Source organism: Abramis brama (assembly GCF_963993115.1).
Source record: "Abramis brama genome assembly, chromosome: 12".
In the NCBI taxonomy this organism is placed as follows: Eukaryota; Metazoa; Chordata; class Actinopteri; order Cypriniformes; family Leuciscidae; genus Abramis; species Abramis brama.
In genome coordinates, this window is record NC_139974.1 from 27,341,852 (window position 1) to 27,356,115 (window position 14,264).

Consider the following 14,264-nt stretch of genomic DNA (forward strand, 5'->3'; position numbering starts at 1 on the left):
AAGACCGTATGCTCTCAGAGTAAGATGGGCTTTTGAGACATCATTTTTAGACATGGTACTCATTGTTTACTAAACCACTTAAAGTTTTCCACTTGACACTTGAATGACATAACGCATTGCTTTTCTGAGGCCTGTATATTCTTCACAAGCCACTGTGTTTATATTTTGGCTCGTCATCAACATAATCTTGATTTAAATATTTACAAAGTTTCATGTAAACAGTTAAAAATTAAAACCAAAATTGAGAGCCAGCGTTGCTGTTTTGCATAAAAACTTGTAAAACAAGAAATATTTTTAATAATTAAGCTGTGCACAGGTGTAAAATTTGCATGAAACCTTATATGGATACTGTACGTCAGGTAAATTAGTATTCACTACCGTTCTCTGTTTATTTTTGTATCAATCAATAATTCATACAGCCTTCATTTTTGGTCCTCCTTCTCATTGTTTTGTTGACAAAGGTGTGTGTTGTGCTTTATCATCTTTATAGCGTTTGTATGTGTGTTTAAGAGGTCGGTTGCATAAAGTCGCGCAAGGCTGAATGATAAGTGGATGTCTGCAGACACATCTTCTCACCAGTCTAGACTGAACCTGTTTGAGCTGAGATGTATCTAGTGTGGGTTTTTTGGGGGGGGAAGTTCACGGTACAGAAACCAGTTATCGGCTGCTATAGCAGCTTTTTGCTCTGATAAAATGTCAACCACATTCAAATTTACTCTCAGAAATTCACACATACATCAAACTTGAGGCGAACCATCCATCTGGTGAAGAAACCACTGCAACTGTGTAAGTCTAATAAAAGTCAAGAGAAAGTGTGGCAGGTATTTACCTCAGAGTCTGTATTGCATAAAAAAAGCACAGGAAGTTGCTGTTGTTCACACTTCAAAAATCGGCTTCTTGGAAATTACAGCCTTTCCTCTGGGTAGATTCATGCTTCAGTGCTTCCACAGCATGTTGAATTTTAACATGAAATTTAAAGTAAGATATTCTTTTTAGTGTCAGACATGACTGTTCATTACTTAGGTGTTTCAGAAACAGTAGCTGAAACAAAACAGTAATCAAGATTTCTTTAATTTTGTCTTTCACATCTTGTATGTAGGCAATCTCTATTACTGTTGCTGTTCATAGAACAAACCTCAAATTCTAAAATTTAAACCCCAACATGTATTTGATCCCCACTTGTCATTGTCATGTTATTTGTGATTTATTAAACTAATAATCTCTCCATCAAAAATACCTGCTGTCAAATTCTCACCAAAACATGTCGTGAGAGCTGTTTGTTTTCTTTGGCCACAATTAAGCACTTTTAGATTTCCTTAATATTTTTGTGGAGGTTTGGCTGCCCCCTGCTGTCAGTGATTTTATTTTAGTTTTATTCCAGGAACAGTTACTGTAATTAGGATAAAATGATTATTATTATATATTTTCATCACATGCTCATTAATGGAATATGGAATTAATGTCACAATCTTAAATGTGTAGTGTAATGATCCTAAAAATACCTTTCCTTTGTTAATTGCTAAATATAATTTCATATATTTTTCTTCTGTGGTTCTGGGTAATACAACCCTTTCATTCATCCATCAATTGAAATAAAAATAGTGGTTATTATTTGGAACTCTACTGTAAAACTGTAAACTGTGATTAATTATTTTTCCATTTATGTTTCTGCTTTTTCATTACTGTTTCTCTTTTCTGCTGTGTCACAGGTAGTCCAGGTCGTTCCCTCACTGTCTTCACAAACCCTGATGTTTATAACACCACCACGCTGTTGCTTAGCAACGATGAGGGCACTTTATTCGTCGGAGCACGTGATGCCATTCTCTCAATTGATCTCAGTCAGACTGACGATATGACCATAAAGGAGAAGGTCAGTGTGATTTTGATTTAGTACATGACTAGCTGAAGAATTGAAGGATCACTATGTCAGCACAACAAATCAGACTAATGGAAACATAAAAAAATTATAATTATACATTTATATATATATATATATATATATATATATATATATATATATATATATATATATATATATATATATATTATAAATATATATATATATATATATTATAAATATATATATATATATATTATAAATATATATATATATATTATAAATATGTCATAAATGGATTGTCCCTGGAAGCTGATTGGTCAATATACAGCATTCCATCTCCCTTATATTTCAAGATGAAGTAACAGCTCCCATAGCCGATGATTATTTATGTTGCATAGCAACCTTTTGTTATATCAGGGGCTTCAGTGATTTAACATTTTATAAAAACAATAAGGCACTTTAGCCGTGACTATATAAAAAAATTAGCAGGACCTCTCTTGCCTTATTGCTTATAGCTGATCACAAAATAAATTTGAGCTTTTTACCTAACAAGCATGTGATGAATCTGACCTTGTTTTTACACTCACATTTCAGCTGGACTGGTCTCCCTCAGAAAAAGACCTTGATGATTGTTCCATGAAAGGCAAAATGAAGGTATGGGAAATCAATCACTTTAAGTGCTAAACAGTCCAACCTTTTTGACCCTTGTGTTAAACTGGGCAAATATCTGTCTTCTTAAGCTGGCCTTTAACTTAACTCCCCCATTCACCCTCAGATGGATTGTCATAACTTTGTGAGGGTTTTGCAAGAGCTGAACTCCACCCATATGTACGCCTGTGGAACGTTTGCCTTCAGCCCCCGCTGCATCTACATCGTAAGTCAGACCGCATCCGTCTTTTCACAGTTTATTTTGTCCTCTGTTTACTTCTTGTAAGCATGATGTAAACACAAAACGTTTGACCGCTGATCCGTCTGAAAGAAAAAAAAGGCTTTCTAGGGCTAAGAAATGTAAATAATTATGTAATATATATAAAATAATTGTTCCATAATTGTTTACGTTTATTAGCCCTAGAAAGCCTTTTTTTCTTTCAGACGGATCAGCGGTCAAACGTTTTGTGTGAATATAATCATACATTCATTATTCATTTATTTTACCATGGTAACTTCACAACCATTTTGAAAGTTCTGTGTGACTGTCACAAGGGCCAACATGCAACAATCGTATGTGCATGTGAAAAGTTGGCTTTACTGTCTGTAGAGCCATGATTATGTAGTATCCTTTCATATGAGTCACATCAATGTCTGTGCACTGACCTCTATTGAGTTAAGCGTCAATCTACAGCCTTAGCCTCAGCATCAGTCACATGGCATTAGGATATTGCATAATCCTGCTGTCACTGTGTATGTTAAATTACTCCTTGCTTTATAGTTAAAGATTTTATTAGTTTACAACATGTTTGAGGCTTTTATGGTTTTATAAACCTTTAATATGGAACCTTGCGTGACTGTCCTTCACATACCATTGAGCATTCTTCGATCCTGTCATGCAAACACAGTGGTCTCAGTGCTTCTCAGTGTGAGAGGAAGAAGATCTGTGTGTGTGCGTGTATCAGGGGAGATATGCATAGCAAATAGCAAGCCTCCAGTTCTGAATGAAAGCACCACAGCTTGTGAATTATTACTGTTGTCAATGTCTTTTCATATCAAATTTAAACAGAATCAGCAAGTGTGGTGTACAGATTGTCCTAATCTAATTTCCTCAAGTTTATCAGTGTATTAATACACGTATTCTTTATGTGCTCACCTCCACAGGATTCAAAGACATTCGCCATAGCTACAATCCCCAGTGGTAAGCCTGAAGAAGGCAGAGGTCGTTGTCCTTACGACCCGTACCAGAAGAACACTGCCATAACAGTGGGTAAGAATTCCTCCACTGCCATGAGCATAAAGAGATGGCATAGGTTATCTGGCTTGTTTCACACAGCATACTTAAGAGATTATTTAAATGTTGAGCAAACAAGCTCATTGGATGCATAATCAGCAGAAGCCAATCAGCTTGTGCCGTGTAGTAAATGATGTGATTGCCTGTGCCATCTAGAGTTTAATGACTAAACAGACTTTTGCAGTTTTGCAATAGACTTGTATGATAGCCAGCAAACTCGATTATATTATAAACTATCGTCTTATTCTCAGACGTTTTTGGTCCAATAACTAATACCTCTGTTTTGTCAGAATTGAGAAAAGGAAATCATCCAGTCTTTGATAGAACTAAAACAACAAGGAAATATAAAGCTGAGTTTCAGATGCATAACAGTGGTAACTAATGCCTTGTTTCCTGATTATGTCCCCAAGGGATCATATAAAAGGAGAAAAGTAAAGGACCAAATACTGAGCCCTGTGGCACTCCATACTTGACTTGTTTGGTCTGACACTTTGTGTATTAATAAATAAATTATTAAACATATTTAAAACTCCTGATAATCATTTAATATTTTATGGATGTTGTTAAAGGAAATACTTAAAGGTGCATTGTGTAATATTTAGGAGGATCTGTTGACAGAAATCCAATATAATATTCATAGCTATGTTTTCAGTGGTGTATAAAGACATTACATAATGAACCGTTATGTTTTTATTACATTAGAGTGAGGCATTTCTATCTACATGCACCGCGTGTCCCCTTAGACGTTAAGTCACCATTTTACGCAGACATGTTTCTACAGAAGCCCTAAACTACTACAGAGCGTTTCGTCACTATGTTGTTCTCCGTGCAAAGAAGCTAGCTCAAGTCAGCGAATAAAACACTGACACGATGAACAAGTAACAATAATATTCGCAATAACATTGTTTTACTGAATAATTAATTAAACAATTTCTTCATTTATCTTTGTAAAGAAACCTCATTGCTTAACTGGCTACTCTCTGCTGTCTTTGACAGATCTTTTCCTGTCGACCACTGTAACTTCTGTTGGTTGCGATTCGCAACCTCACCACTATATGCCGCTAAAATTTACACACTGCACCTTTAAAGTAGCAACTGCACCTCCATATAGAGCATCAGTTCCCTTATGTTGCAAAAACAATGTCAGTGTTGTCAATGTCAGTACAACACAACTATTGTAGTTATTGCTGATGCTTCTCCATGTTATGTATGTGTGTGGTGTGAAATTGGCCTTGCCGTAATGAAGAATAGATTGAACGAGAGAAAGAGGCAGATTTCTCTCAGTGAACACACTGTTAATCCTCTTGCTCTTAAATCCTAGTCCTGATCTACTTATTTTGGGTGGCTGACATGTGACTTCAGACATGAGAATGACCTGAGAATGTTCACTTCACATTTACCTCATCATCAATCGGACAGGCCTACAGCCTGTTTAAAGCCATGCATGAACCCCAGTTGGCAGACACTGTTGTTTGTTGTGTGCATATACAGTATACTGTTAAAAATAAAGGTTATTTACTGTCATCTATAGTTCCATGAAAAACTTTTAACATCCATTACACTAAAGGTTCTTTATAGTACAAAAATGTCCTTCTGATTATCAAAATGTTCTTCATAATAATAAAAAATCATTCAAGAACTATTCACTGAAAGGTTCATTGTGGAAGCCAAAATTGTTTCTTCTATGGCATCACTATAAAACCACACGCTCAGAACCTTTAACTATGGAAATTGAAGTTTATTTAATTTGTGATGTCTCTCTTGACTTATCTATTTTATCTCTGACTTTTCTATTTGTAAATGTGAGGCTGTAGGTGCTACAACATTTTAAAAGAATGAACTCAAAATTTTTAATTTTGCCAAACCTGTATTGAAACTAAAGAAGAGATGCTAGGCAGAATATCCAAGCAGTTGTTTTCCACACAAGGAAAGTGGAAGAACACTCCTATCCAAAAAGCATCATAAAAGGAGTCCATACAACTTTCCAAAACCACAAATGAGATCTTGTATTTTAAGCTAATAAATGTAGCTTGATGGTAATGACTGAAATTATGAATGCTTAGGTGAGATAAATGTTTATGTGTATGTGGCATATAATGTCAATGGTACACAATATAATGGTTCTTTATGTTTCAGATGGAGAACTGTACACCGGAACAGTGGCAGACTTCAGGGGAACTCGACCTGTCATTTCACGCCACTTGAGCGAGGGCAGCCATGTTGATCTGAAACTGGATGATACGCTTGGCTGGTTAGAAGGTAAGATAACTTTGTTTTTAATGCTGCCACAAAAGCAAAGAGAGGGAGAGATTTTACTGATTCCGCTTTGCTTCGCTTTATAACTACACTGCTTTCTTTTTCACTACACAATTCCAGATCCTACTTTCATCAGCTCCACGTATGCTCCCAGTGAGGAGAAGGTTTATTTCTTCTTTAGTGAGACTGGAAAAGAGTACGACTTCATTGAGAAGTTTACAGTGTCTCGCATTGCCCAAGTTTGCACAGTAAGTGTTGATTGTTGATGTATTTCTTGTGTATGTGAGCATGTTTATAACATAGCGTTTTAGCTAGCACGTTTACAGATTCATCAAACACATATGAAAGATTAGTTTCATTTGAGGTGGGTTTTATTGAAAATGTCATTCTCAGAAGGTGTTAATCTCTCTTTAGAGTGATGTGGGTGGGCAGCGTACTCTTCAGAAACGCTGGACCACCTTTGCCAAGGCTCAGCTACTATGTCAAGCTGCCCAAGAGCTGCCATACAACGTCCTACAGGACATTGTTAGCCTTCCGCCACCGGAGGGCGCGTCTGAGGACGAAACCCTATTTTATGGGATTTTCAGTTCTCAGTGGTGAGGAAACATGCTTTATTATTCTGAGTTTTTAATTTCTTTCCCCTATATTTGAAAGTAGTGAGGATTTATTTTATAATTTTCCATTTTGCTTAAAATACTTACCTCAGTTTTTGTGTTTTTTGTTGTTGTTTTTTTAGGCGAGTAAACTTGGGTCGCTCAGCCGTGTGTGCGTTCAGCCTCAAAGACATAAAAAATGTGTTTACAGGACATTACAAGGTTCTGAATCGGGACACTTTGAAGTGGAGCACACGGGTACAGGAGCAAATGGCAAACCCTGGAGAGGTTAGTGTCATAAGAGTGCCCTGAAAGGCCCCTTTAATTTATTATTTTAATTTAGTTTACACCGTTCAGAAGTTTAGGGGCAATAAGAAATCAATGCATGGACGCATTCATTTGAGAAAAAGTGACAGTAACAACATTTATAATGTTACAAAAGATTTATATTTCAAATAAGTGCTGTTCTTTTCAACGTTCAATCAAAGAACCCTGAAAAAAAGTAGTTTCCACAAAAATTTCCAGTTTCCAGCACAGCTGTTTTCAACGTTGATAATAATAAGAAATGTTTCTTGAGCAGCAAATCAGCATACTAGAATGGTTTCTGAAGGATCATGTGATACTGACGACTGGAGTAATGATGCTAAAAATTCAGCTTTGCCATCACAGGAATAAATACAATTTTAAAATATATTCAAATAGAAACAGTTATTTTAAAATGTTATAGTATTTCACAATATTATGTTCTTTACTGTATTTTTCATCAAATAAATGCAGCCTTGTTGAGCATAAGAGACTTCTTTCAAAAACATTAAAAATCTTACTGAGCCCAAACTATATTTTATTTTATTTTATTTTACTAACCAAATTCTCTTCATCTGTTTTCTTATGCCCTTAAATCAAACCATTGAAATTTCTGCTGTTTATCTCTGCAGTGTGGCCTCCATAATGCATCAGACAACACTCTGCGCTTTGTTAAGGACAACTTCCTGACTGATAAAAGTGTTGCACCGGTCAATCAGGGCCTTACAATGGTGTCACCTGATAAGAGCTACAGCAACATCGCAGCTCAGAGAGTGCGCGGAGCACGCGGCAGAGATTACACTGTGCTTTACTTGCTCACGGGTAAATATTGGTCAATATCAGTGTCGCCATCAAAAATCACTATTAGACTGATAGTGGAGACGTTTTTCTTTGTCAGTAGTTTTATTGATTGCTTAAATTATTGTAAGTATCGTAATGCAATGTTTTTCAAAAAGGATTAAGATAAATAAAAGCTGAAGCAACCTTTAATTTCTGTTCTAAAATAAAAAATTACTAAAACTTAAAGTAAAATTGAAATGAAAACTGAAAATATAACAGGTAAAAGCTAATTTAAAATAAATAAATAAATGCTATAACAATATATAAATAATAAAACAATAATGCTGTTTTGGAGATATTATTCCATGTAGAAAAATAATATTCCTAAACACAATAACAATTAATGACAAGAATAAAATGTGCTAGATTTAATGAGAGTAAAAAGAACTAATGACAGTTGTAATATGAGTATTCCTATACTCCTAAACAATTCAGTGCATTGGTTGGATTGTCGTATAAGACTGTAGAATAACACATATTTTCCCAGACATCAAAGAAATGCATATATTGTTTTCTTTTTTTGTGACTTTATTACTGTTTCTTATAATTGTTTTCCCCTTTCGAGTTATTTTAAAATGATCTTAATATCACTTTAACCGTGTTCCCTGTAGAGTCTGGCTACCTGCACAAAGCTGTAATCTTGGAGAACGGAGCTCACATCATTGAAGAGATCCAAGTGTTTCATCAACCGCAGCTGGTCAAAAACGTCCTGCTTTCAGTCTCTAAGGTACCCATCGCTTCAAGTGTCATTTATTAGCTTTACTCGGGGAACAATCTGTGCGTGCCTGTATTTAATCTATGTAATCCTCCGACACAATAAAAGTGACTACATGCACAATATCATACTCTTTGAGCCATTAAATCAGATTCCTTGGTTATAACCCCTGTTGTGCTACTGTACATATCCGGTGACTGGTGTCCCAGCTGTAAGACGCACATGCTGGGTTATACCACTCCCATCACGCTGCTCAGCCAATTAGAGCCCAGTTGCTCATGACAGACTTTATTTTCTGTCCTTATTCGATATTTAATTCTGAGAATTGTTTGTTAAACAAAAACTGTGTAAAAGTGTTCAAATGGATTGTGTCACCGACCCACAAGTCTATGAGTCTGTATGTACTGACCTCAGCAGTCACATTTCATCCATAAGAAATATAGAAGTCAGATAACAGTTCTGTTTAGACATGTGGCTTTTCTGAGAGCTGTATGCTATATACCTTTTCAATGACTTAAAATTAACATCTATGGCATAATACAATACAAGTTAAGTTTATTTAATATTAAATCTTACTTAAATTAATATCTGTTAGTTACCCTGTTGAAGCGTACATGAGTTAAATGAATTTTACAGGGTTCTTTAAAGGGATAGTTCGCCCAAAAATGATATTTAACCTATGATTTACTCACCCTCAAGCTGTTCGAGATGCATATGTCAATCTTTTTTCAGACGAACACATTTTCAGTTATTTTAGAAAATGTCTTAGATCTTTCAGTGGTTATAATGTGAAGCTATGGGGTCCACATCGTTCAAGTCCCAAAATGTGCATGCATCCTTCACAAAAGTAATCCATCCGGCTCCAGGGGGATAAACGAAGGCCTTCTGAGGGTAATCCGTGCGGTTTTGTCGTAAAAATATACATATTTAAAACTTTATAAATGAAAATAACTGGCTTCCGGTAGCGGTCGACGCGCGTTCACGGAGATGGATGCTGGCGTAGGACGTAGCGTAGGAAGCGTCGTGACATAGAACGAAAGTGACAGCGCAGCCAGAGAGCAGAGCAAAACAAAACTCTACGTTCGTTCTACGTCACTTTTGAGAAGGATGCATGCACATTTTAGGACTTGAACGATGTGGACCCCATAGCTTCACATTATAACCACTGAAAGATCTAAGACATTTTCTAAAATAACTGAAAATGTGTTCGTCTGAAAAAAGATTGACATATGCATCTCGAACAGCTTGAGGGTGAGTAAATCATGGGTTAAATATCATTTTTGGGCGAACTATCCCTTTAACACCAGCTAGTCTATTTTGAAAAGTTGTTGTTTAAATTTCAAATGTATTCATATATTTAATATTGATTTTATGAAGGAAAGAAAAAGGAAATGTCAAAAGTGTGCATAGTCACAGCTTCATTCTTTTATAGTATTTATTTAATCATGGCATTGCAAATTTACTGAACAGAAATGTATTTTATGGTGCAAGAAAGAGTTAAAGAATTAAATGTAAATGTTTGTCTTCCCCAGGGTGCAGTGCTGATAGGCTCTTCAGAAGGAGTGGTGTCAGTACCAGTGTCCAACTGTTCTTACTACTGGAGCTGTGCTGAGTGTATTCTAGCCAGAGACCCCTTCTGCGGCTGGGACCCTGTGATGAAAGTCTGCACAGACATAACTAGTCAGGACAGGCTGTAAGTATCATTACAGCCAAGTGTATTCAAACCTAACAAATACTCCCTAATTAAATATGCAGTTGGTTTAATGCGCTTTTATTGCAGATTTCAGCATACACATTGATTAGGTTACTTCAGCATATCCCTGTCCTTTGTTTTTAATCTCTCCTTTCACTGCTTTTCACAGTGTCCAGGATGTAGATGAGGGTAATGTGTCAGAGCAGTGTAAAAATGTGATCCCCAGGTCACGCTCTGGCCAGCCCCGAACCGCTTCAAGTGAGTACAGTTAATGTGTACATCTTCATAATGTTTAGATCAGTGTATAAATGCTCTTTCTTATTCCAAGAGTCCCAAATTCTATCCTTTTTAATTGTGTACCATTAATTTACTCATAATTGAATCTCAATTTCATTTATTGCAGTTGCAAATGTAGTACAGATATTCTTGTTTGTCTCATTTTTACTTAGATCTTTGAGTGTGTTCTTTACTATTTATGGCATTTTCCATGAAATTTCTGCTTTCAAAAATTAACAATAATATCATACAACAATGTCAAAATCTTGGCACAATATTGAAATATTGAAATAAGGGGAAAAACATAACCAAAAACATAATATTTAGCTGTCACACGTTTTACATACAACCCTGTTACCACATGTTTTTTCCTCTATTAAGAAAGAAAAAAAAATCCTAAACGTGTGACATCCAGGAAGTGACATCATTTCCATGCCCTTAATTTTCTCACAAATTGTAGTATTGTAGTATTTCCATGTAACTGTTAATAATAAATATGTAACCTAATTTAGCATAACATAATCTTAAATAAATTTGTAACCTTGTAAATGCATTTAAATTGAATTGTAATTTCTGTGTTTTTGTAATGGAAATTCTAGAAAATATTCACAAAAATTATGGTTTTAAACTATTTAGTTATGTACCACATGTAGCTAACAGGGTTGCAAAAATATAAAGTTAAATAAAGCAAATCAAAATATATCATATGTTTAATTATATTATAGATATTTAATTGTATATTTAATTTGACCTTTTGACATGAAACTTTTTCTGAAGGTTAAGCACCTTCTTTTCAAGTCCTGTTTTGTACTTACTCATGTAAAAGTGCCATACAGAGTACTGGTTTAACTGCATGCCTGTGTTGCCATCGTGGTTTGGTGTGTATGCTGACCCTTGACCCCTGACCTCCTCAGCTGTGTGTCCTCCAGGTGAAGTGGTGTCTGTGTCTCTAAACGAGGTAGTGCACCTGCAGTGCCCGGAAGCGTCACACCTCGCCAAACGCCACTGGGAGCGTCTCAACAGCCAACTCTCACCCAAAATCTACATTCAGCCAGACAACGGCAGCCTCAGCTTTGTGGCGACCCCGTCCACCCTGGGACACTACCTGTGTCAGGCTGTGGAGAACGGCTACACCCAAACGCTGACCGTCTACCATGTTAAACAGAAGAGCAACCCCACCATCCTAGCAGCTTCCCCGAGCCGCCCGCAGAGCACCCCGACTGCCGAAACGGAAAATAAAACCCCCATTTCCACTCCCAGGTGGACGACACCCAAGCAGGCGGAGCCGAGGCCTAAACCAGAAGATGTGGATCCTACTGTCACACACAAAGATTCGCTGGCGATCACGACGCGCAAAAGTAGAAATTTCACCCGCTTGTCTGGGGCGAACGAGGGAAACTCTCAAATGATTGAGCCTGGCGGAAACCTCCAGCAAGTGAACAAACCGACCTACTTGCAGGAGCTAGTGGTGGTGTCCGTTCTGTTAGCTCTGTGCATCAGTCTCTTGCTAACCATCGCGTTCAACAGGTTCAGGCATCTTTGTCACAGCAGGACGGTCCCACAGACTCCTTCTTCTCACAGGGACGCGGAAAAGGGAGGAAGTGCGACGCCCCAGGAGAGAGAGTCTCTCAGAGGGCATTCGCCACGTTTGGAAAAGCGGAACGGACAAGCTCCTAACGGACAGTCCCACAATGGTCAGGCACATAACGGCAAATCTCCCATCACGCTGAGCAACAGTATGCTGAACGCCTCTAACGGTCACCTACCCAACACACCAATCTGAGGGCGGACGCTGTGATGGCACCCTCTTTTCTGAGCCAAACTGGGATTCTGCTGTATCAAGCCCTTTCGCTGAACCACTTGTGCAGGATCAACTGGTAAAAAAAAAAAAAAAAAAAAAGATTTTTTAAATAAGGTACAAATGGCACATTGGACCTTTTACAAACTTTTTGAAACTGTAAGACTCGAAGATCTTGAACTCTAGGTACTAGTGCATTTTCAGTTTGTTAATATTTAAGCTGTAATTTATGTGACAACTGTTTGTTTCAGTCTAAAGTGTATCAGATTTTATGCCTCTCTTAAATCACTTTCAGGCAAACATAAGTGAAATATATAGATGGACGGTTTAAGATTTTCATTGATCTTTTCAACCTTTTTAATTGATATTAGAAAGTTAATTCAGCTCAGTTTAAAAAAATCTTATAATAAAAATTTTAATGGACCTTAAATGTTTTAATTGCTAACATTTCCTAAGAGAGGCTTAGAAATTTTAAATTCAAAAACAACTTTTTGAAATTTCATATTTTCCATTCGCATAAAATATTCAGTTTCCAGTACTCTGTCTACCTTGTTCTATATCGCTATATCGCACATCTTTTTTAGTCTTTGCCTTTGTTCCTTATTCTTCTCTGATTTCACATTTTAAATGTCAAGACGAGGTATGTTTTCTTTTTTTTCTTCTTTTTTTATAGTCTTAAAGGGACACCCAAAAAAGACATTTATGTCATAATTTATTCATCCTCCTCTCTTTCCAAACCTGTATGACTTAATTCCTTCTGTGGAACACAAAAGAAGTTACAAAGAAAAGAACAAAGAAAGTCAAAAAGGTTGAAACAGCATGAGGGTATGTAAATGCTGACAGAATTTTCATTTTTGGATGGACTATACCTTTAACTTTGCACCAACGCAAAAATGAAGCTTTCAAAGATGTTTTTCAAGTGTTTTATTTTTAAGTATTTTGTGTAACGCATAAAAAAGTTGTGCTGATCGGTCATGTGTAAGTACGGGTAGTTGTATCTCTATCATTTATATTTCAACATAAGAATAACTCAATGTAAAAAAGAATACTCAAAAGTGTTATGTCAGTACCTCGTTCATTATTGACCACTTCGCTATAACATAATGGCAATTCACAGCAACTGCGTCAACACTGGAACTACGCACATTTTGTTACATTTTCAGCATCGGAGCATAGTTGAAGTAAACTGAATTCTTTACAAATTGTAGACAAAGAAACCTGATTTTGGTCTTGTCTTAAGTATGATTTATTTAAAACATTTTAAATTGGTAGTTGCTGTGTTTTGCCTTTGCACATCAGTATATTGGGCCTGATTGCTACTTCTAGGTGGGAGTGACCTAAACCAATCTTTTGTTTGTTGTTTTCTTTCCCAGCCTGTGATTTGTCACTGTACAGTACGAATTTGAAGTCTTCATTCTGGGGAAATCCCTTGTAAATTGTGATATTGCCAAATCTGTGTTTTATAATCAGAGAATGGAGAACATGTTCTTTCTTGTAGTTCAAAGAACAGTTTCATTTTCTGTTTGTCTTTAGCTGGATAACTGTGTCCCAATCGAAGTCCAATATGTGAAGACACAAGGACTAGATGCATTCCCCTGCATGCCACTGTTATTGAAAGATTCTGTTTATTTTTTTATAGCCTCCAAAAGCAGGCTGTTTTGAAAATAAAATATATTGGTTTAAAGTGTTTACTTCAACTTTCCTTAAAAAATGCTTTTATTGCCACTAGGTGGCATCAGAAGACAAAAAGTGAAAATCTATAGACCATAAATGAACTTTCAAGTGCTCTTCAGCTGGTGATGTTTCAGGGCACATTCCATATTTCTAATGTAAATGTCATATTTATTTATATAGCGCTTTTTACAATACAGATTGTTTCAAAGCAGCTTTACAGAGATAACAGGAAAATGCAACAAAGTTTGTTTCCAGAAGAAAATAGTGTCACAGTCCAGCTTAAGTTCAGTGATGTTTCATTTTGTTGTAAAAAAGTTATTAATTTAGTTAATTA

At 36.3% G+C, this 14,264-nt stretch overlaps 1 protein-coding gene across 4 annotated transcripts in view; it reads left to right on the forward strand.

The window, feature by feature from the left end:
* The window catches only part of sema4ab (sema domain, immunoglobulin domain (Ig), transmembrane domain (TM) and short cytoplasmic domain, (semaphorin) 4Ab), a 40,127-nt gene extending 26,184 nt beyond the window's left edge, over positions 1-13,943 (forward strand). For 2 of the 4 annotated variants that reach the window (XM_084132077.1, XM_084132076.1), the window contains 13 exons: positions 1,710-1,870; positions 2,435-2,494; positions 2,616-2,714; positions 3,653-3,758; positions 5,919-6,041; positions 6,159-6,286; positions 6,453-6,634; positions 6,775-6,919; positions 7,567-7,756; positions 8,386-8,501; positions 10,022-10,182; positions 10,352-10,440; positions 11,388-13,943. In XM_084132077.1, the coding sequence (XP_083988203.1) occupies positions 1,710-1,870; positions 2,435-2,494; positions 2,616-2,714; positions 3,653-3,758; positions 5,919-6,041; positions 6,159-6,286; positions 6,453-6,634; positions 6,775-6,919; positions 7,567-7,756; positions 8,386-8,501; positions 10,022-10,182; positions 10,352-10,440; positions 11,388-12,241 (2,414 nt within the window). In that variant the 3' untranslated portion in view covers positions 12,242-13,943. Of the gene's footprint in view, positions 1-1,709; positions 1,871-2,434; positions 2,495-2,615; positions 2,715-3,652; positions 3,759-5,918; positions 6,042-6,158; positions 6,287-6,452; positions 6,635-6,774; positions 6,920-7,566; positions 7,757-8,385; positions 8,502-10,021; positions 10,183-10,351; positions 10,441-11,372 lie in introns of all 4 variants that reach the window. The other 2 variants (XM_084132075.1, XM_084132074.1) reach the window with 1 other exon arrangement.
* The last annotated feature ends 321 nt before the right edge of the window (positions 13,944-14,264 follow it).